The sequence below is a fragment of the Mastigoproctus giganteus genome, chromosome 7, assembly GCF_048544385.1.
Source record: "Mastigoproctus giganteus isolate SK-2022 chromosome 7, ASM4854438v1, whole genome shotgun sequence".
Lineage (NCBI taxonomy): Eukaryota > Metazoa > Arthropoda > Arachnida > Uropygi > Thelyphonidae > Mastigoproctus > Mastigoproctus giganteus.
Genome location: NC_143581.1, coordinates 28037875 through 28060333, shown reverse-complemented (window position 1 = coordinate 28060333; position 22459 = coordinate 28037875). Strand labels below are relative to the sequence as shown.

Sequence of the window (22459 nt, the reverse complement as noted above, 5' to 3'; positions counted from 1 at the left end):
AAGCTTTATTTTTCCTTGTTTTGTAATATCAATAGTTTAGCTTCATCCATGTCCTCATCCCTGGCATCTTGGATAATCAAAAAGCAACTATATAGCCTGAATTGTCTCTCTGAACTTTGGAAGCCTGCATCACAAAATTACAGTAAAAATTTTACTGGAATTCTGAGTCAGCAAGTTAATGCCATGATAAACTTTTCCACTGTTCTTGTAATTAGATAGTATGAATCAGAGCTGTAATACTCAATATGTTCTACGTTGATAATAATATTAGTAAATTAATAAGAGGAGTTTACCTCAATATAGTACGTGGAACACTTCCGTATGATACCCTCCAGAAATTAAAACGGAAAAAACGAAAAAATCGACAACTTACCGGTACATTAAAGTAAAATGTAAATAATTAAATAATCAATTTAACACAATTCAAAATCAATTCAAAACAATTAAAATACAAATTAACGCAATTAAAAGAATTAACGAAAATATTCAAAACGATTTTCCTTCCTGAAGCTGACAATGCTTTTCGACCGACTGTCGTGATCACAGGAATGAAAATTACCGAATCAGGCTAAACCTGCAACTTAAATAGTGATTATATGTCTTTGGAGATTTTTTGAATGGCTTGGTACAAAATTACATTAAATCTACACTAAGGTACTCGGCCCAAAGTTACCATATTTCTTTCCTAAAATATTGCCTTCAAAACAACATCGTTCCGAAGTTTGCCAGGGTGAATTTAAATCAAAAAATTTCAGGCATAAAACAACTATCACTGGCGACATCACGTAATATTGTTAAGCTTGCCTTAAAATCTCGATATTCGGATAAACAAAAATACCTTTCCCAGGTTAGGAAGCTTCGCGATAAATTAAAAAATTATCTACATCCGAACGATTGGTCTGTATTGAAGACCTCCATAGATTTGCGACGGGAAGCACAAGCCTCAGAAATAAAAAACAGACACGTTAATAAGTTGCAAGCATTATCGAATAGTTCAAGACACGTTCATGCGAATTCTAACACATTGTCGCGAGCTTGCGACCAAGTTCACACGAGTTGGGTGACATCCCCCCCCACAGACACATAACGCACTACCACAGAATATGTCGGCTAGTTCACGAACACCCCCTCACCCAGTATCCAACGAACCGACATATCAACAGGTTACAAATCTTTCCTCGTGTACACTATCGCAGGACCAGATTTCACTTTTATCCAAAGGATTAAATTATAATTTACCACCTCGAAAGCTGCCAAAAAAACAATGAGTAATTGATATTGAATTTGGACTTCGTAGTGTTCCACAAAAAGATGTATTTATTCAACAAGTTAACCAAGTAGTGAATAACATAAAAGAAACGCGACTTCCTAAATTGAATACACATGACAGTTCAGCTTTACGAGAACTTCGAGAAAATAAGGACATTATTATACAGTGGTAATACTAGATAAACATGATTATATTAATAAGTTAGATTCAGTTGTGTCTGATACCTCCACTTATCGTGAAGTGGATCCGGCACTGTTTACCAGTTTGGTAAATCAATACAATAAAACGTTAACAACATATCGTAAAAACGACTACATTACTATGGTTCAGTTGAAGGAATTGAAGTCCAGAACATACAATATTCCTGCACTTTTTGGTCAGGTAAAATTACACAAGCCTGGATTTCCGATTCGACCTATTGTTTCCTACAGGAACTCGGCATTTTCAGCCTTAGCCACACATGTATATAATATTATAAAACCTTTTAGACAGGTTATACAATTTGGGATTAAGAATTACGATACATTATTTAATAATCTTAAAGACTGTAGACTCGGCGACAATGACAATTTATTCTCATTAGATGTTACCTCATTATATACGAATGTAAACGTTGAATACACATTAGATATTATTTGGGATATGTTAAATAAAAACTCGACACCGATTAATTATACGAAGCTGCCCATTAAGGAAATTTTTCACTTAATTAAACTATTAGTTGAGGCTAACTACATCACCTTTCGAGACAAGGTGTACAAACAAATTTTTGGATTACCAATGGGTTTGAGCCTGAGTGGCTTAATGTCAGAGATCTATCTCTCAACGATTGAGCAGATACATTTGACACCTTTTCGTCCCCGTATCACATACTATGGGAGGTATTTAGACGATGTTCTAGTTATTACTGATAGTAGTACTATCCAAGACATTTTACATTTGTTTAATAATATTCATTCTAGACTCAAATTTACATTGGAAAGGGAAGATACGGATACTAAGTCATTAAACTTTCTAAATTTCACGCTTACCCGTGACTCGAACAAAATACAATTTAGCATCTATCGAAAACCCACAAACACCGGTATGCTTCTACATTATAATAGCTACCACCCGTTCACCTACAAAAGATCGATTATCTTTAATCAATTTCTAAATGCTTATAAATATTCAACGACGGATTCTGCTTTGGACTCAGAAATACAAATATTAACTAGCAGATTCTTGAACAGGGGTTATCCCATTAACACAATAAATCGAATTAGGGTACAAGCTAAGGATAGGATAAAAAATACTACACCAATCAACAATAGTAATATCAAAAAATACTTTATTTCTGTCCCATATGTTGAACAGTGGCACAAACAGCTTAACAGATTCTTTAAAGATACCGAATTTAAAATTATAGCTAGGCCTATACGGAAGTTACACACTATACTGAACAATCGCTCGGTTCTTTCCGCGTTCGCAACACAAATTAATGATCTAGTATACAACATTTCTTGCGGTGATTGCGACTCGTCTTACCAGGGTTCGACGCGGTTTTCGCTTAATATTCGTGTAAATCAACACGAAGCCTCAGTTCGTGCTTCTCGTTCAGCAGCGTCAGAATTAGCCTTTCATGCCATTAACGAAAAACATACTTTTTTATTTAACGAGGCCAAAATACTTAACGTTCAACGTAATTATACGCGACTATTAATTGCAGAAACCGTTGAAATTAAATTACACGAGAATTCTGTTAATGTTCGGCGGCCATATTTGATCTCCGATGCGTGGACCTTTACGCGCATGCGCGAAGACATATAATCACTATTTAAGTTGCAGGTTTAGCCTGATTCGGTAATTTTCATTCCTGTGATCACGACAGTCGGTCGAAAAGCATTGTCAGCTTCAGGAAGGAAAATCGTTTTGAATATTTTCGTTAATTCTTTTAATTGCGTTAATTTGTATTTTAATTGTTTTGAATTGATTTTGAATTGTGTTAAATTGATTATTTAATTATTTACATTTTACTTTAATGTACCGGTAAGTTGTCGATTTTTTCGTTTTTTCCGTTTTAATTTCTGGAGGGTATCATACGGAAGTGTTCCACGTACTATATTGAGGTAAACTCCTCTTATTAATTTACTAACTGTTCTTGTAAATAAGAACAATATAAGCATCTTTTCGACCCTACAGGACTTTTTTTTCATAGATTGACTACAGTAAAACCTATAAATAGCAAACATCTCTAATCCAGGAAAGACGATGCTTTTACATAAGTTCTTAAAAACGAAGTTTCTCTAATAACAAAACTTCCATATATCAACAATGTCAAAAAATTTGAACTTGAATAGCTACCTACCAGAAAAACAATCTAAAAATATTATACAGTGATACAAAAAATGCAGCTTATAATTAAAATCCTTTAAAAACTTCAGTAAAAGATGTTAAACATACATGGTAATTTTTATGTCGAAACTAGAAAATGTTAATTTTGACTGACCTGCACCCATTCTGATTGAAGCAGGTGGCAGCCCTGTAACTTTTACATAAAACTGCACTCACCAGTTAACTGATAGTTAATCTGTGGATATACAATGCAGCAGACATGAAGAGAAAAAAAAGAGACCTACAAGCCAAAATGGTTTATGTCACATTTATAAATAATATATAATTTAATATCATTGGAGGTTTTTACACAATATCAAATTTGTATTACCTACTGATGTTTTTTGTGAATAAATTTTGAGGTATGCATTCATATAAAATTAATATTAGTTTTGGTTCCATTTTAGGCTAATTCTTATTAAGAACAGAAGGAATTACATTGAAAGCGCACAGAGATACCATTTCATATCTGCTAACTTTTAGAAATCAAAATCTGTAAAATTTACTATAGATCTATCTTTCAGCTCGACTGCACTGCAACAGGATTCCAGCACATTTAATTCAAATCATTAATAAGTAATAAGATTAAGGGCTATTAATATAATAAAGTAATATTATGATGTAATATAATAAAGTAATATTATGATGTAATATAATAAAGTAATATAATGATAGTAATATAAATTTACTATTAATATGATGCCACTTGTACAAACTTCAGAATGACTCTATTCCCATAGCTATGTATACAAATGATGCTATGCACTACTTATATAATTGTAAAAATAAGTAATTAATATGTATATCATACGATGCATGGGTAATATTAATTATATTAATGCATGCCAAAAGTAAACTTTTCTCTGGAAACATACTTTGAAGCATCCTGTATTTATAAATGATTACTATTTATAATAAAGTAATTTAGTGAAGTATAAGTAACTGATTGGCAATATACAGTGTCACAAAAAAATTAAATTAATTACAAACCTCAAAAATTCTTATTATTCGATGTGTATAAAAGCAATAGTTCATGACACTTGGACTAATGCAGACTGTTCAAACTGTCCATCATTTGTTTCTAGCCAACATTCACAGCAGCTGAATGGTAAACATTCTTAAATGTAACTCTGGGATAGCGTCACATGCTCATTTAATTTCATCCTTTAATTTCTGAAGTGTGGCCAAGTTTCTGCCATATACTGTAACTTTCAGTTAGTCACACAAGTAGAAGTCGAATATCGTTAAATCAGGTCAGTGTGAGGAAATACTTGACATTTCCTTGTTGGCTTGCCCACCAGTATGTGAAATAATTATCAAGATAGGCCACCATCATGATGATTATGTGGGTGTGCCCCAACACATTGGCAGCATACTTCTTCAACCTCATACAGTTCATAAGTGGCAAGCATAACAGATACATTAAGCAAGTGGAGGTACATATCAACAGCAACGGCTCCTTCAAAAATTATGGTCCAACAATTCTCCTTGGATGAGACATCACACCAGAGTGCAACTCTTAGTAAATTCACTATTTCCTCTACACAAATGTTTGGATTATCGTGGGATCAAAAGATATGATTATATTAGTTCACCGTACCATTGAGCCTGAACATTGCCTCATCCAACCAAACAACATTGTCCAAAAATCTTATATCCTCATCCTCTTTGCTTTAAGCCATTCACAAAACTCAACTCAACAATTTGAATCATCTTCATCCATACTGTGTAGCAATCTTGGTATAAAAAATTGCCACCCACACTCTGAGTATGCAGTGTACACTTGCTCTACTGATTCCACTCTCACAAGCAGCTCAACTTATAGATCTTCCTGCTGTTCAAGCAAACCACTATAACATTATATCAGAATTTTCCTAACCTATAAATGAACAGGGTTTCACAGACCTTTGCTTGCAAATTTTGCAAATACCATAGATCTCAAAATTTATCACAAACTCTTGAAATTGTTCTTTGTGATGGTGATTTTGTGGTAAATCACATCTTCACCATCTTTTGACTTCGCACTCATTCTCAGATTCCAGTACTACTTTAAAATTGCTTTGCGTTATTTGAATGTAAAATGTCCAGCTACCATGCGCAACATTTGTTTATAACTTGCATTATGGGTATCATTTTGCTTTCATTTTAACAAGTAACCATTTTTTTATTAGCAAAACATACTAATCAAAGATGAAAATATTAAGTTAAACTATAAAAACGTGGTTAAACATTTAATGAAAATGTGTGTACATTCAAGTATAAGAATTAACTAGTACTCTGAAAGCAGATGTTTGGGTACTATTCATGAAAAAATATTCATTTCATTATCAGCTACTTTTATCTCTAGTAATACTCCTTGAGAGGCATAAAAAAAAGTTTTTTTTTTTTTTTGGTAGTTGTTAGCACATCGGCTTCTATGGCCATAATGTACCTCCCAAAGCTTTTGCATTTACTCTGATCCAAGCCTGAGGCGGGATTCGAACCTGCGACCTTTGGGTTGCCAGGCAGGCACTTTACCCACCCGGCTAGCCCGGTCGGCATAATAAAAAAAAAGTCAAACATAGAAAACTTGGTAGCTGCCTTTTGGATCAACAGCACTGATATCAAGAGGACTTTATTCCTGATGTTATCTAAAACAAAAATAAACACATTCAGAATCACTGTTAAGTGTTTATGAATTAAAGTTGCGATGCTTGGTGAATTGTGTGAAGAAAATTTTATTCCAACATTTAACAACAGTCATGTCAGAAATACTCTTGGTGTTCTAGGTCAGTATATTATATACATGTTTTTGCATACTGAATAATGTTATCTTGACTTCCTGTTATAGAAAATAAGAAACCAAGCAAATTTTATCGTTTCAGAATGTAAGGTGGCAGCAAAATGATATTCAAAAGCATTTTCTAATATGGTAAAGCTAATTAATTAAAAAATAATAACATTCAGTGAAATTAATGTTTTTAATTTTAGTATTCCTTCATTACTGGCTTGACTTTCAATTTGTATCATTAATTCTTTAGAAATTTGGCCATGAAAAATAATAAAAGGGAAATATTTTGTTAGGCTTTATGAAGCCAATCTTGCATATAATTATTTAATTTAATTTTAAATTTTAAAAAATTTTGAATATAATTATATTAAAAAATTTTTAATTTTTTAAAATTTAAAATAAAATTAAAATTTTAAATTACCACGTGGCTTTTCGCACGTGAACCTATGCATACAGAACATGTCGGAAACAGAAGAGCATTGCTGTCTTTTTCATTATTTTGGTGGATGACCTCTGATGATGAAACAAAAATTATGAAAGACACTGCAATGTTATTTCCACCTTGGTCGTTTTTTCAAATTTTTCAAAAATTTTTCAAAATTTATTTGGTATTGGTTCAATCGGTGTAAATCTTATCGTTTTATTTTCCTGTTCATTCCCCCCCCTTTTTATTTCACAACATATATCGCTCCCAGGGTATATCGTATATTCATCAGTTTTAATTTTATACATAAAGCTCATTAACATGTTCTACCTACAATATGTTATACTTAAAATATTTTAGATATACATGTACACATTATGGCTGTAGGGTACATTTTGCTATAGCAGTGTCCCTGATCCATATGTTATGTTATTGTAATTCAGACTTATCTAATTTCAAACTTAATTTTCCTCCCATATCATATAGCTTCTCCATATCATATTAGCATTAGTAGAGGCATACGATGCAAGAAAGCAAGCTTATGCAGCATCAGCAGAATATATATATATATATATATATATATAAAAGGGGTTTATTAGCTATTATTTTATATTAATTCTAATTGTAATTGTTTGAAAATACTTGCCTATCTTAGAAACACTTAGAAAAGTCAATACAAAAATATATATACAGTTGAACTTCCCTATAATGAATTCGATAAATCCAGCGGAAAAATTCATTATAGAGAAATTTCATTATACAGAGAATATCTATTTTATTAAAAATTGTTATTTAATTAGAAAATGAAAATGAATCTACATTTATTTTTAATGTATTTTATTTCAAAAACACTTATTTAAATTACATTTACACAGTTTTTGCTGGTAAGTATCACAAATTAAAAAAATCTGTAATTTTCGTTTGCACAGTACAATTAAAAAATGTCTGATTCTCAAAGAAAAACTCACATTCGTTCAGAGCATTAAAAACATTATCAGGAACATTTTCACAAAACTGTAGATCCATACGAACCGTTTTAAAAGCGTTAATCATTTCTTTGCGAGTTGGCTTTTCTACGGGTTGTTCTGATGCGTCTTCAGCGTCATCGTTAATTTCTTCATGATCATGGTCGTGTCTAACACTGTTCAGCAGTATTTCATCTTCATTTGGATGTTCTGTTGTAGTCAGATCTTGATCTACATAAACATAACTATCCACTGTTATTTCATTTTTGATGTTTCCGGACGATTCTAATAATGCCCAAAAGTTTTTCAGTTGTGAAAGGGGCAATTCATCTTGTTCGTCCAGTGTTGTTCGACTTCTGTATTCAATGCAAATCCTGCTTTCAAAAAACAATTTTGAATAGTGTATTCAGTGACATCGTTTGTCCAAACTTTTGCCAGTTCAGAGATGCAATCTCTAAGGTTAATTGTAACCTCCGAGTTTCTATTTTCTGATAACGCATTGACAATCTTCATTATTATTCTCTTTCGATAATGAAATTTAAAATTTTTAATAATGCTTTTGTCCATTGGCTGGAGTTTTGACATTACGTTTGGTGGTAAAAACAACAACTTCACACTTTTAAGTTTGGAGAAATACTGGCAGAATGTGCCGGAAAGTTGTCAGTTACCAACACGATTTTCCTTTTTTCTTTTGTTATACGCCTGTTAGTTTGAATATCCAGTCTTCAAAGATATTACTTGTCATCCATGCTTTTTTTTTTATTAAAGGTGTCGTCAACTTCCAAAGATTTTGTGCCTCTAAAACATCTTGGGTTTTTTGATTTTCCAATGACTAAAAGTCTTAATTTTCACTTCCTGTCATATTTGCCCTAACTAGCACGGTGATTCTTTCTTTGCTTTGTTTTCCGCCAAAACATTTATCATCCTTAAAAGCAAGTGTTCTATTCGGTAAACATTTAAAGAATAAACCCATTTCGTCAGCATTAAAAACATCCTTAGATTCATATTCTTCCAAAATCTTCTTTAAGGTATTGTTCCTCCAACTGTTGCAATCTTCTTCGCTTACATTAACATTTTTTCCAAAAATAACCTTTTCCACAATTCTGTAGCGCTTCTTAAATTTATCTAGCCACCCAGTGATCGCATTAAATTCTGTATGTCCAAGGGACTGTGCAAATTTCAAAGCTTGTTGGTTAATTACTGGACCCAATATTGGTATATTCTTTTCACGTTTCATTTGCACCCATTTTAGAACAGCTTTATCAACATCTTCGTATATACACAACTTAATTTGCTTCTTGTCTGCTCCTCCTTCAATTGCATTTAAAATTGATTCTCGATTTTTTAAAATCTTAGATAAGCTGCTTGCAGCTTATCTACGATTTTAAAACATCTTTTTTCTTAAAACCCTGGTCAATATCATGAAGAATCTTTACTTTATCATTAATACTTAAAACACTTTCTCTTCGACATTGTTTCCACAACTGTAAAAATTACTTGACTGCAGCTCTTGCCAATACACACACACCGCAAACTTTGTGCGCTGGCCATATAGTGAATTGTTAGTACCGCCTACTCAATGACGTTCACTTGCCAATTCAACAGTATCACGTGACCTTTCCTATCAACCACTTTGAAGAAATATACAACTTTGTGAATTTATTTTATTCTGCTTTCATTCATATATACATGAAAGAAAATTTATGGTTAATGTATGCTGTATGTTACTTTTCAGAAGAAAAAAAAAAATACAAGAGCATATAGCCTATGTGAATGATGACAAATTGTTCTAAAAAAACGAAATAAAAAAAAAAAAAATTCATGAAAACCATCTACTGGCAGTCCAGTTATATGAGAACGGACATATCATATCATATAATGATTGACAGGAAGGTCACATGGTAGTTGACATGAGAAGCGAATGTCACTCAGTAGGCGTTACTAAAATTCGACTATGGTAGCATTCTATGTATTGCCGCCGCAGCACACTAAAGGCTTTTTAGCGTGCTGCGGCGAATTTCGCATGCCGTAGCGAATTTCATTTTCCCCTGAGCCAACATCAATTTATAAATCTATCCTATTTATTGTAAAGTTTATGACCACTTTTAAGAAACCCATTTGGTTTTATAACTGTAACAAAAATGAAACAAAGACCGTCCTACGGGTGTCAATGGCCACAAGTATTCACTAAAAGGATGATTAATTCCAGATGCTAATGCGCAATTCGGAGGGAAGGGGGCCGTATATTTGAGCTGCTGTTTAGCAGTAAATGCTTGAAAATCTTCAAAAATGCTTTTACTAATTTTTTGAAAAATTCGTTATAGAGAGACTAACACTTCGCTATATGAGGTTAATTTTACATGTAATTTCATTTCAAGGTGCAATGGTTTGCAAAAAAATTCGTAATATAGAGAAATTTGTTAAATAGAAGTTCATAATAGAGAAGTTCCACTGTATATACATACATACACACACATACAAGTATACGTCGCATATCCTCTGGAATTCGTTTAATAAGCACAGTATATTCTCTGCATATGTAACATTCACAGAGTATACCTTCTGCTAATTTTAAGATTACAACACTGCTCTCATGTAACCTGTACTTAACCATGTTTTTTCAATTTTTTTTCATTCAAATTGTATTTATTTGACTACATCTTATTTTGCACATCAAGTGCATCAGTAAGTTTGTTTGTTATTTGGTTTTTAGGAGCATTAGCAACTAAGGCGATATTGCTCCAGGGATATGCGGTGGTCATTCCCTGATCTTTCCGCATTCTCCGTATTTGGTGTTCACAGGCTCGAACCCCAGCCTAATCAAGAATCGTGTGCTACGCACTGCTGCTCCTGCTCACCTGGCTACGGAGGTGCCACATCAGTAAGTGCAACTGCAATAATAATATTACTCTACCATAATCTCAGTAGAAATTGTGGTAAGATGTTACAGTAAATGAAATATTTCACTTATTCAGAGAATTATAAGCAACTGATATATTTTGAAAAAATCTTACCAGCTCCTATATCTATCCACATTGTACCCATCCATTTCATTTCATCAGAAGAAAACTGAAGTTGACTAATGAAGCATCCAAAGTGGTTCTAAAAGAAAAATGTTAAATTACATTAAAAATTTAGTACCGCCATTTTCAGTATAAAAAAAAAACAAAAACATACAAGCATTACCTACTTAAATAATCACCAACTTCTCATATTTAAGCCAAACAATCTGTTATTTTGAAGTCGCTAATATTTGTTATTTTAAACTGAAATCAAAAAAGCATTATTCAGATATTTGTGAAAGTGATACAGCTGCTCAAGCTCCTGCAACAGCTGCTAAACAGAAAAAAATTAATTAAACATCCATTACTGAGAAAAATAAACCAAATTTAAAACTTCTTTCTAGCAGGTGATTTCTGTTCTGGTCTGGTTTTCACAAAAATGACTTAATTGCTTATCCTCACATTAAGTGTTATCATGTACATATTTAGCTATATACAATTTAAATGTAGATATTTAAAAAAAAAAAAATCGAACCCGCATTTGATTTTTTTGGTGGTAAGAATAAAAACTAAGCAACTGTAAGGATCATGTCATGATCCTTACAGTTTGTGAATTGTGAAGTGTTTAAGCCTATATAGGCTTAAACACTTCACAATTTAAATCAATTACTGGCCAAAGAACCTTGAAACACTTGGTCAAAGCATCTGAAGCTAAAATGTTATAAAACTTTTACAGTTACTGAATAGTTAAGAAATGTATGAAAATCATAAAACTGAATGGTATTATAACCTATAGTACTTAGTACCATGCATGGGTTGAAGGTTGAGAAGATAGAATATACTTGTTGACATAAGACTTGAATTTCTATCGATTTTAATATTCAGGAAATACATGTGAAGGAAGGTTGTTTCAGAAAACTGAAGTCGAAGAGACAAAAAAGTAGAAAAGCTAAGAAAACAGATGTTGACTCATTGTGGTAGATGTTTGCAGAGACTTTGTAAGAGATGGGTAATTAAATAACCCAACTGCCCTCTTCTGAATGGAGTTTAGAAGTCTGTGAAGTTTTGGGGCATCACTCCAGATGTGGGAACAATAGTTCATAGTAGGGCAAATTTGAGATTTGTATAAAGTAAGTAATTTTTTAAAAGAAATGTATCAATGAGAATGAAAGAGAAAACTTAGTTTTTCAGATGCAGAGGAAGCAATACATGTGATGTCCTTATGCCAAAAGAGATTAGAAGTTAGCGTAATCCCTAATAGAGATATGTGATTGTGTCTATAAATCTGAGAATCATCGAATAAAAGCATAGGAGCAGTGGACCCCCATTGCAAGATATAAGATGGGACTGAGTTTAGGATTGAAATTAACTAAGTTATCTTTGCCCCACTAGAGAATTACATGGAGATCAGCATTTAAAGAATTGGTGACAGATATTCGAGAAATTATATTAATATATCATATTGATAAATTATATCAACAGGTCAATGTTGAAAAAAAAGTCGCAAGCTAGGGTTGAATTTGAATGTGTCTGCAATTCTGCCCAGACACAATAGGAGGGAGTATATGATGAGAGCCTTGTCAATCAATTCAGCCTTGGAAAGATTGTGCAAGGCTCGTGGGGTAGAAATTTTTTCAGCGGGGTCTGTGATTGCTAACAGGAGAGACTGCTTCTACAGGGATGAGATACACTTAAATAGAAACGGTGCAAGAATATTTGCTGATGCTATCGAGGCAGTTTTAGATGGGTCGGAAAATGGCTAGCATGAGGGGATTCACAGACTAAAAGATTAACAGTAGCTGCAAACAGAGGCGAAAGTGATTCTTGCACTGCTTCTATTGTAATGAGCAGCAGCCTAGAGAGCAAGTTGCTGGGGATTTCAAGAGCTGCTGGGAGTTATCATGGAACAAGTAAATACACGGGCTGTGTTAGGATAACTAAGAACAGGATAAGACAACTAAGAACAGGTGCATGTACACTTGCATATACACCAATGCTAGAAGAATAGTAAATAAATCTGATGAATTTGAAGTGCTGATGAAGGCACCAAAGGTAGATATTGTTGGGATATCAGAGATATGGTGTCACACAGATATAAGCAGTGTAGAATTGGAATTTGGGGAGTACAATGTGTACAGGAAGGATAGACAGGACAGGAAGGGAGGAGGGGGTTACGCTGTTAGTTAAAAAACACATAAAATCTAAGGAAGTGCATCCAGTTGACATGGGTGGACAATGTAATGTTGAGTCAATTTGGTGTGACATAAACACTGGGAAAGGGAAAATGAGAGTAGGAGTGTGTTAACTAATGACTCTGGGGAATACAACGAACAATTGTGCAGAGAAATAGGGTGGGCCAGTAAATCAAAATGTCTTGTAATGGGGGATTTTAATTTCCCAGATATTAATTGGAACTTGTGGGTTGGTCACTCGCACACTAGCAAGACTTTTGTGGATTTATTGGAGGATTGTTTTCTAGAGCAACGTGTTTGAGGGGCAGAGGGAGTAATACCCTTGATCTGATTATGAGCAGTGATGATTCATGATTTAAGAATTTGCAGATAAAGGAACCACTGGGTGACAGTGATCACAATGTACTGATGTGGGAATTACTTAAGGATGTAACTACCGGTAAAGGGAAAGGTTTTTGTTTTCGTAAAGGTGACTACTGTAGTTTCAGACAGTTTTTAAATTCTATACAGTGAAATAAACTGATGATGTTAAAAACAGCGAATTCTAAATGGGAAGCCTTCAAGGAATTACTCTTAGAAACTACTAGGTTTTTCATACTAATTAAGAAATACTGTTCAAGATTTAGAACTAAATGGATGTCAGATGAACTAATGAAGCACGTGGCATAGAAGAAAAATGTGTGAGATGCATATAAATTATCAGGTGACACAGAAGCCTATGGCAGATATAAGCTAGTCTGTAATCAAGTCACAAAGGAGGTTAGGCAGGCAAAGGCAGATGAGAAATCTTTGGCAAAGGATGCAAAGAAAAACAGCAAAGAGGTCTTTACTTATGTAAACTGAAAACTCTAGAAGGAAGGGAATGAATCAGATTGGTCCGCTTAACATATATGGTTTGACTATTGTTTGTTTGTTTGTTATTTGGTTTTTAGGAGCATTAGCAACTAAGGCCATATTGCTCCGGGATATGCGGTGGTTATTCCCTGAATGACCTTTCCGCATCCTCCATATTTGGTGGTGGCAGGCTCGAACCCCGGTCTAATCAAGAAGCGTGTGCTACGCACTGCTGCTCCTTCCCACCTGGCTACGGAGGCGCCTGTTTGGTTTGACTATTGATGATCCTGCTAGCTGATAAACTGAAAGAGTATTTTGCATCTGCATTCACACGTGAGGAGTTATTCAAGGAGGGGAAGGCCAGAAGTTTATCAAACTCTAACAGGGAGCTAAGGGATTTTGTATTAACTGAGAGCAAAATGGAAGAGAAATTGTTGAAATGAAACATAAAAAAGTGCCTGGGGTGGCTGGAATCTATCCAGTTATATTGAAGAAGGCACAGTGAGGGAATTTGACAAGCAAATGCATAGCCATAATTATGAGAGCATCCTTAGATTCAGGGGAGGTCCCCATAGCCTGGAGATGTGCAAATGTATCCGCAATTCACAAAGGGGGTTCAGAGGGTGATGCAAATAATTATAGGCCTGTTAGTTTAACTTCCGTTCCAGGGAAAATAATGGAGTCACTGGTTAACGATATGATACAGCATCACTTAAACAAGACTTCAGTAATAGTTCAGTCAAAGCATGGGTTTGTTAAGTGGAAGTCTTGTCTGACGAATTTGATTGGATACTACGATGTAGTCACAAAGGAACTGGATGCAAAAATTTTGATATCATATACTTGGATTTCAGGAAAGCTTTTGATATTGTTGCACATGGAATACTGCTGTACAAATTGGAGTGGTATGGCATTAAGGGCAAGTTGCTGCAATGGATAAAGGGATGGTTGAGTGGGAGACAGCAAAGAGTGGTAATAAATGGACACTGCTCTACTTGGACTAATGTTATTTTAGTGGAGTCCCCCAGGGTTCAGTGCTAGGCCCATTGTTTTGTGTATTTATCATTGATAATGATGATGGAGTTTTATCACGCTTAATGTCCAAGTTTGCAGATGGTACAAAGGTTGGCAGGGTTGTTAATGATAGTAAAGACAGTATGCTACTGCAACAGGATCTAGAAAAATTTGGGAAGATGGGCTGAGAACTGGTAATTGAAGTTTAACATTGACAAATGCAAAGTACTGCATATGAGTAGCAGTAACCGAAGAGAAATCTTTTTCATTCTCCACACTCACAGAGGTGGAAAATGAAAAAGACCTGGGGGTAATTGTGCCGTCGGATATGAATTTCTCCAAGTAGTGCAGATGGGCTGCCAGAGCAGATCATGGAGTTTTGTCAATGATATATAGGAATTTTGCTAGCAGATACAAGGAGGTGATTATACTTTTGTATAAGGCAATGGCCAGATCACACCTTGAGTACTGCGTACAGGTCTGAAGGCCTCATTTTAGGAAGGATGTAGAGTTGCTAGTATGAGTACAGAGAAGGGCAACAAGATTGGTGAAAGGAACAAAGGGTTCTCTTACTAAGAGAGGCTTAAATTCTGCAAGTTGCAGCATCTAAAGACTAGGCACCTGCGAGGTGATCTGATTGAGGTGTACAAGGCCTTGAATGGTTTGAGCAGGCTCAATGCTGATGGGATACTTCTGCTTGCTCAGATTAAGAACCTGAGGAGAAAATAGATTAAAATTGAGGAAAGACAGATGTAGAATAGATGTGCAGAAATTTGTCTTTAGCCATCAGGTAATTGATTGCTGGAACAGACTTCCATCTGTTGTTATGGAAGTTGATAGCTTAAATAAATTTAAGGCTGAACTAGACAAACATTTGGAGGGACCAGGTGGATGAAATGGGAAGGTTTTTTTTTTTTTTTTTTTTCTGGCTGATGCGCTATAAGCTTGCTTTCTTGAATCATATGCCTCAACTAATGCTAATGCTAATTGAAGATGTTTATGCAGGGCAAGGGTAATTAAACAGGAAGGGTGGAATACAATGCGCTATATTTAGCAAAACTATGGATGGGACTTCCAGTCAGTAGAAGAAGATCAGAAAGGATTAGGAGAAAGAGCTGAATGTTCGGGAACAGCAGCATTAGTGGACAAGTTAGAAAACAGAGAACCATCTACCATCACCCATAGCAAGTAGTCAGAGAGAAAACTGGATATCCAATTGCAAAAAAACAAGGTGGAAACTTGTTTAGAAAACCTTTATGCCAAACATGATCAAAAGCCTTGAAAATGTCAAGAGCAACTGCTTGAGCTTCACCAAGCTTTTCCGTTGAATTTGTCCACAGCTGGGTAACACAGCCAATATATCTCCAGTGGATTGACACTAATGGAACTCATATTGGTGATCATTGATCGGATAGAAGGATTCAATATAGTTTAGGAGTTGGCAGTTAATTGATTTCTTAATATTGGTTTGGAAAGAGTAGAGATAAGTGCAATGGGCCGATATTGGATGGGAGGGATTTGTCATCCATTTATGAACTGGCTGGATAGGAGCAAATTTCCAAGCAGAAGGAAAAACACCAGTGGAACAAGAAAATGTAAAAAGGTGAAACAGAAGAATGGGAGGAAGCTCAGGAGTATGAATTTTGAGAACAAGTGGAAAAATACCATCAGGACCTGGAGCTTTCTTGGAATCAAGACTATTCAAAATTCTTCTGACATCTTTTGATGGAAGACCACAGGAGGTATTGAGTGGAGTGTGCTGGAAATGGCAGAAGGTAGTTTACCAAGGTTGCCAAAACAAGGGTTAGAAGAAAAGTAGTATAACAGTAAGTTGGTTTTATCTTTAGCTGAGAAGGCAAAGAACTATTAGGTTTTAACAGAAGTGGGGGTATAAGTGGGCAAAAAGTTGTGGCCAAGAGACCAGAATATTCAACTACTGTTTGGACAAGAAGCAAGTTTTCTACTCTTAGCCTGTTCAAAATCTAGTTTGGACTGGTTAATAACTACTTTACAACTGTTACAAGCTTTGGTGTAGGCAGAAAATGAACTCGGAGTTTTAGATGCAAGCCAATTGCAATTGATGATATGCAACATTTTTATCTTGAACAACCTTAACACAAGTATTGGAGAACCAAGGTTTAAATAAAGCACAAGATTTTAAGGTGGAGTGTGGAATAAAGGATTTCATCCTTACAAGAATAATTTCACTAACATGGTTTGAGCAAATATTGACATCAGAAAATTTAAAACAGTGATCCAACCAAAGAAAAGAAGAACAGAAATCTGGCAGATCATCCCATTTTGCATTCTTGTAATGCCAAGTACGAGTCTGAGAACAACCAAAGACTCCAATGGATAAGATACCATCATCATGTTGTGATCAAGGTGCCTAGAGGATCACTTACCTCAACCATGCATTTTGAAGGGTTGTTCATGAGAAAAAGATTAAGAGTATCGGGTGTGTGGTTAGGATTGTCTGGTATTCTGATGTAAATGAACAACCTGTGTGAGGTCATTAGTAACTGCAAAAGCTTCAGCATCTCAACCAGCTGGATCCATATGACTAGAAAACTGAAACCACCTGTGAACAATAAAATCTCCAAGCAATATTAACCTCACTGTTAGGAAAGCTGGACTGGAGAAAGTCGAGTTTCAAAGAAGGGAAGTCAAATAATTCCAAGTGATTAGCGGAACTGAGAGATCGGGAGGCAAAGATGAATTTGACAGAATGAGAATAGAGAGATTTTAAATCAAATAAGATCAAAAAGAGGAGATTACAAATTATTAAGTGTTTCGCAGAGAATATCACGGTGGACATATGCACATGTACCACCCTTTGAAGCAAAATGAATCATGCTTCAAAGGAATCATACAGTGAATAATGAGAACAACTGAGATGAGTTGGTTGAAACAACTGATAATTTCGATTCCCTCAGAAAAAGTAAGTGGGGCTTAGCAAACTGCAAGTGGAAATGAACAAGAAAATGTTCTATTTTTTTTTTTTTTTTTTTTGTTAGTTGTTGGTGCATCGGCTTCTGTGGCCATAATGCACCTCCCAAGGTTTTTGCATTTTCTACTCTGATCCAAGCCCGAGGCAGGATTCAAACCAGCGACCTTTGGGTTGTCAGGCAGAAGGAAATGTTCTGAGGGGATCTTTTCACATAAGTCGTTCTATCGGTTTGACTATTTATGATGTATTTAGTAAAGTGGAGAGGGACATGGTGTATGAAGTATGAAATTTTTGGATATGGCATACACACACAGCAAGAATATATAACGTGGTTTCCATAATGCCCTCCCTCCATATACACTACTTGAACTCCCTCCAGTCACCAACTGGCAGAGCAGAGGGCAAGATTATGCACTAGCTGATCTGGATGCCTCCCAGTGAATTACCAACAGGTTCAGTCTGGCAGACTATCTAGCAACTATCTTGGGGACACCATTTTAGAGCTGTACCCTTTTGAGCCACGGAAACAGGCAGAAGTCTGATGGTGACAAATACAAAGAAAGAATACAGTAGATGAGTTAACAGTGACTTGCCTTTTAACCAAAAAACTTTTTCATGGTTAGTGCCCTATGTGTGAGTGCATGTTATCATACAAGAAGAACCAATTTCCATATTCTCACATGTTGGAGCAGTGATGATAAATATTCATTAATAAGCACTGTAGAACATTTCTGTGAAAGTCCTGACTAACAATTAACAGAGAATAATGCCTTATGCACAATCCTTTTAGCATCAACAAAAGTGATCAACAGGGACTTCACTATCAATTTCTGAGCACAAACTTTTTTTTCCAAAAGGTGGTGATAGGGTTCCTTTCCACTTCTGAGAGGTCATATCGATAGCACTAACTTTCCTCTCCAGAAATATATAAGGTATAAGGTATGTTCGTGTCAGACGGCGCCTGGGATTTCTCCCATCTTCACGTATGTTTGCTGTATCGAGGACAGTACACTGTCAAGCCAGAGACTTGAAAGTGTGTGGGCCATGTCTGTGCAGTGTGATCTGTTGTGCCCATTGTTTGTCCGGCTTATTGGCCGCCAGGCCCCTGGTGGGGCCCGACGTTGCCCATACCTTGCCACGTGGAGGCTAACCGGGTGTCCAGAATCATGACGAGTTGCTCCGGCAGGTCCTGCCACCTAGTTTCCTGGGATTTCAGTGGCTAGGACCTAAAAAAAAATAAATAAATAAATAAATAAAAAAAATAATAATAAAAGTAAAAAATAAAGTAAAATAGTAGTAAAAAAAAAAAAAAAATATATATATATATATATATATATATACGCGTTTGACGTTAATTCTTAAGGAGATTGCTGTTAGGAAATCGCTGGTTGGGGTTGAACGCTAGAAAAATGTGTTAAAAGGCCTAATAGGTCGGGCAGAATTTTGTTGTTATTAAATTTAGACGTGTGGGCTATACATTAGATGAAAGATAAAAGTGGGAGGGAGGGGAGGCTGAAGAGGGGGGGGGTAGAAGTAGAAGTAAGGGGTCGATAGAGGAGATGACCCCTGCTAGACAGTATGGCATGCCCATGCCACACCAGAGGGGAGTTGGGATGGCGGGTGGGGGAGACGAAGAAGAGTTATCTCCCCCTGCCATGGATAAGGTATACAGTTAGAGTGGGGGAAGAGACTGAAGACTGGGGGGAAAGGCAGAAGCATGGGGACGATAGAGAAGGCAACCTCAGGTGGTCAGCGAGGCAGGCGCATGCCTCACCAGGTGAAGAGATGGGTTCGCAGGGGAGGGAGGAAACAGAGCATGTCTCCTCTCCCTCCTGCCGGGGATAGGGAATTTAAGATGAATAGGCTAAGGGTACCCCATTCAGCTCGCCATATAGCATTTGGCAGCGGAGCTGCTAGTGGTTCTAGTCCGTTTCCAAGAGCGATCGGACCGAAGCATGATCATTCATGGGGTGGTTCCCGTCCGTTCTGCAGTCTTTACCGTCAAAAGGTCCGGGTTTGCTTGTCGGCGTTTGTGGAGTCTTTCTTGTGACATTTCTCATCCATGTGGTGTTTGCGTCAATGTTGTTTATAGAGTCATTTCTCATTTATTCAACTTTAGGTCCACTTCAGGGTTTAGTGCCTTGATGATCGGAGGCCATTGGGTTCAGGCGTCTTCCGCGGGATGATTTCCTTCGAGGTTTGTTCTTTTCTTATTGTGTCAGTGGTTGATTGCGGTTCGCTGCGATAAGAGCTCTCCGTCTTGTGAACAGGGCCAGTGCATAGCTGGAGAAAGCCTGATATTCTTCCCTGATATCCAAGATGTGGTGCTCCTGGCCATATGGTAGATACTGTATTTTGGTGATGAATGCACTGCGGAGGTCGTCATACAGCTGGCAATCATGCATGAGGTGCTGCCAGCTCTCCAGCCCCCCGCAGGTGCAGGTGGGATCTTCTTGTATTCCAAGTAGGGATAGCTTTGCATTCAGAGCTCCATGTCCTGTCAGTAGGTATGTGACTTGTAGGCCCGGGGAAAACCAGGGTGGGAAGTTCGGAAAAACCCGGCCAATGTTGGGCAGAAACTTTCTGGTGATTTCGCCTTTTTGCGAGGTGGCCCATCTATCCTGCCACACCTGCAGCAGGTGAGCATGCAGCTTTTTCTTTTCCATAGTCTTGCTATTGATGATGTCGGTGGTGAATCCTAAACATGTCTGTGGGATACCCTTGTCCAGGTGGTGCGTGAGGCCCCGTCGAATGATCTCTAAGTCCAGTGGAAGGACACCAGCAAGGACTTGTAGGGCATGCGTGCTCACTGTGCTGCAAGCTCGAGTAATGGTCAGAAGGATTGATCGGTGAATCGAGTCAATGATTCGTTTATTGACAACAGTTGTGGCTTTTTGATACCATGCGCCAGATGCATACGTGACAATTGGGGTGAAGATGGTTTTATAGAAAAGACGTAGCACCCGTCTGTCTAGGCCCCAGTCTCTGTGAGTGACTCTGGCAACCAATGCAGTGTATCGTCTGACTTTTGTACACAAATATTTCAGGTGGTCCTGAAATGATAGATTCGGATCTAGAATCATGCCTAAGTACTTTAGCTGCTTTGAGAATTTAATTGTTTTCTGGTCGATCTTGATTTGTGGAGGCCGCCTGAGGTTGAGGCACCCCTTGAGCAGGATGGAGTTTGTCTTTGCAGGGGATATTCTAAGTTGATTTTTCTTTGCCCATTCCTGAAGGGTGGACAGAGCCCGGTTTGCCAGTGTCTCCAGTTGTGTCCTTGAGTCCGCTGTCACTGTCAGTAAGAGGTCATCAGCAAAGGCCTGCGATTTTACCTCGTCAAGGTCTATAGCTAGGAAGGAGTCCATTACTATGTTCCACAGTAGTGGTCCAAGGACCGAACCCTGTGGACAGCCGCGAAATGTATTCTTGGAGAGGGTCCCATAGGGAGCAACAATCCTGATGGATCTGTTTGTGAGGTAGCTCTTGATAACCCTGTAGAGGTTGCCTGGGATCCCAGCAACCCGAAGCCTTGCCAAGATGCTTGGCCACCAAAGTGCATCTAAGGCCCCAGCAAAGTCCACGGCAATCACGAGGAAATACTTCTTGGTGCATCTTGTTACTTGTTCTTGTAGGTGTATTAAGGCATCCACGGCTGAGCGACCCCGCCTGAAGCCAAACTGGTTGGGTGAGGCCAGGCCAGCCCTGTCATAATATTGCTCTATTCGTCTATAGAGAAGGCGTTCAAGTAGTTTACTTGCGACTGTGAGAAGTGCGATCGGTCTGTACGATTCTGGGAGGTGTGGTGGTTTGGTCGGATTTTTCAGGATTAGTTTGACGTTTGCTTTCTTCCACGAAGTCGGGAAGGTGCCACAGTGAAGACAGAGGTTGAAGAGGTTAAGCAACAGGTTCGGGGAACACTCTACTGTCTTTTTGATGATTTCGGGCTCCAAGAGGTCTGGTCCAGGGCATTTATTTCCCCTAATGAGGGTGGCAGCACTCTTGAGCTCCTCCACGGTGAAGTGAGGTTCTGTCATTGCTGTTTGATAGCTTTCATTTTCTAAGCAGAGTTGGATCTGCTCTGTTGTCTCCGGTTGTATAGCCGGCTGGAAGACTATACAGCCGGCTATACAGGATATTGGAAATGGTCTGCTCCCAGGTTGTGGACATGCCTCCTTGGGTCAATGTGGTGGCGGCAATAACTTCTCCTCGGGGGAGTTTATTCATGGTCAGTTTGTAGACGATTCCCCAGGGGTTCTCGTTTCCCATAGTGGAGACCATGCGCTCCCAAGATTGCTGTTTACAGCTTCTGATTTGGGCTGTGTAAGTGTTCCTTGCTTCTTTGTAGCGTTGTCGGAGTACTTCAACCTCTGCCGTCGGCCAGGCACGCCTGGCCCGCTGAAAGGCCTTTCTTCTGGTTTGTGTTTCTTTCCGGAGTCGTTGCAGTTCTAGGTTCCACCAGGGCACAGCCCCAGGGGTTGGATTTTTCTTTTTAATAGCAATGTCGCTTGTGTGCATTATGATCTCTGTTACCTTGCTTTGGAGGTGATCTGGGTCTTCGAGGGGCTCAAGCTCGCTCTGTCTCTGTTGTATGCTGGTTTTTAAGGTACTCTGGAAGAGTTCCCAGTTTGCTTTGGATATGGAGTATCTGTGAGTGGTTTGTCTAGC

At 37.3% G+C, this 22459-nt stretch overlaps 1 protein-coding gene across 1 annotated transcript in view; it reads right to left on the bottom strand.

Moving 5' to 3' along the window:
* Window positions 1-22459, bottom strand: part of LOC150082757 (centromere protein L-like) — a 78371-nt gene that overhangs the window by 24437 nt on the left and 31475 nt on the right. The window contains exon 7 of the mRNA XM_090378269.1: window positions 10817-10904. Coding sequence (XP_090234395.1) covers window positions 10817-10904 — 88 coding nt within the window. The remainder of the gene's footprint in view (window positions 1-10816; window positions 10905-22459) is intronic.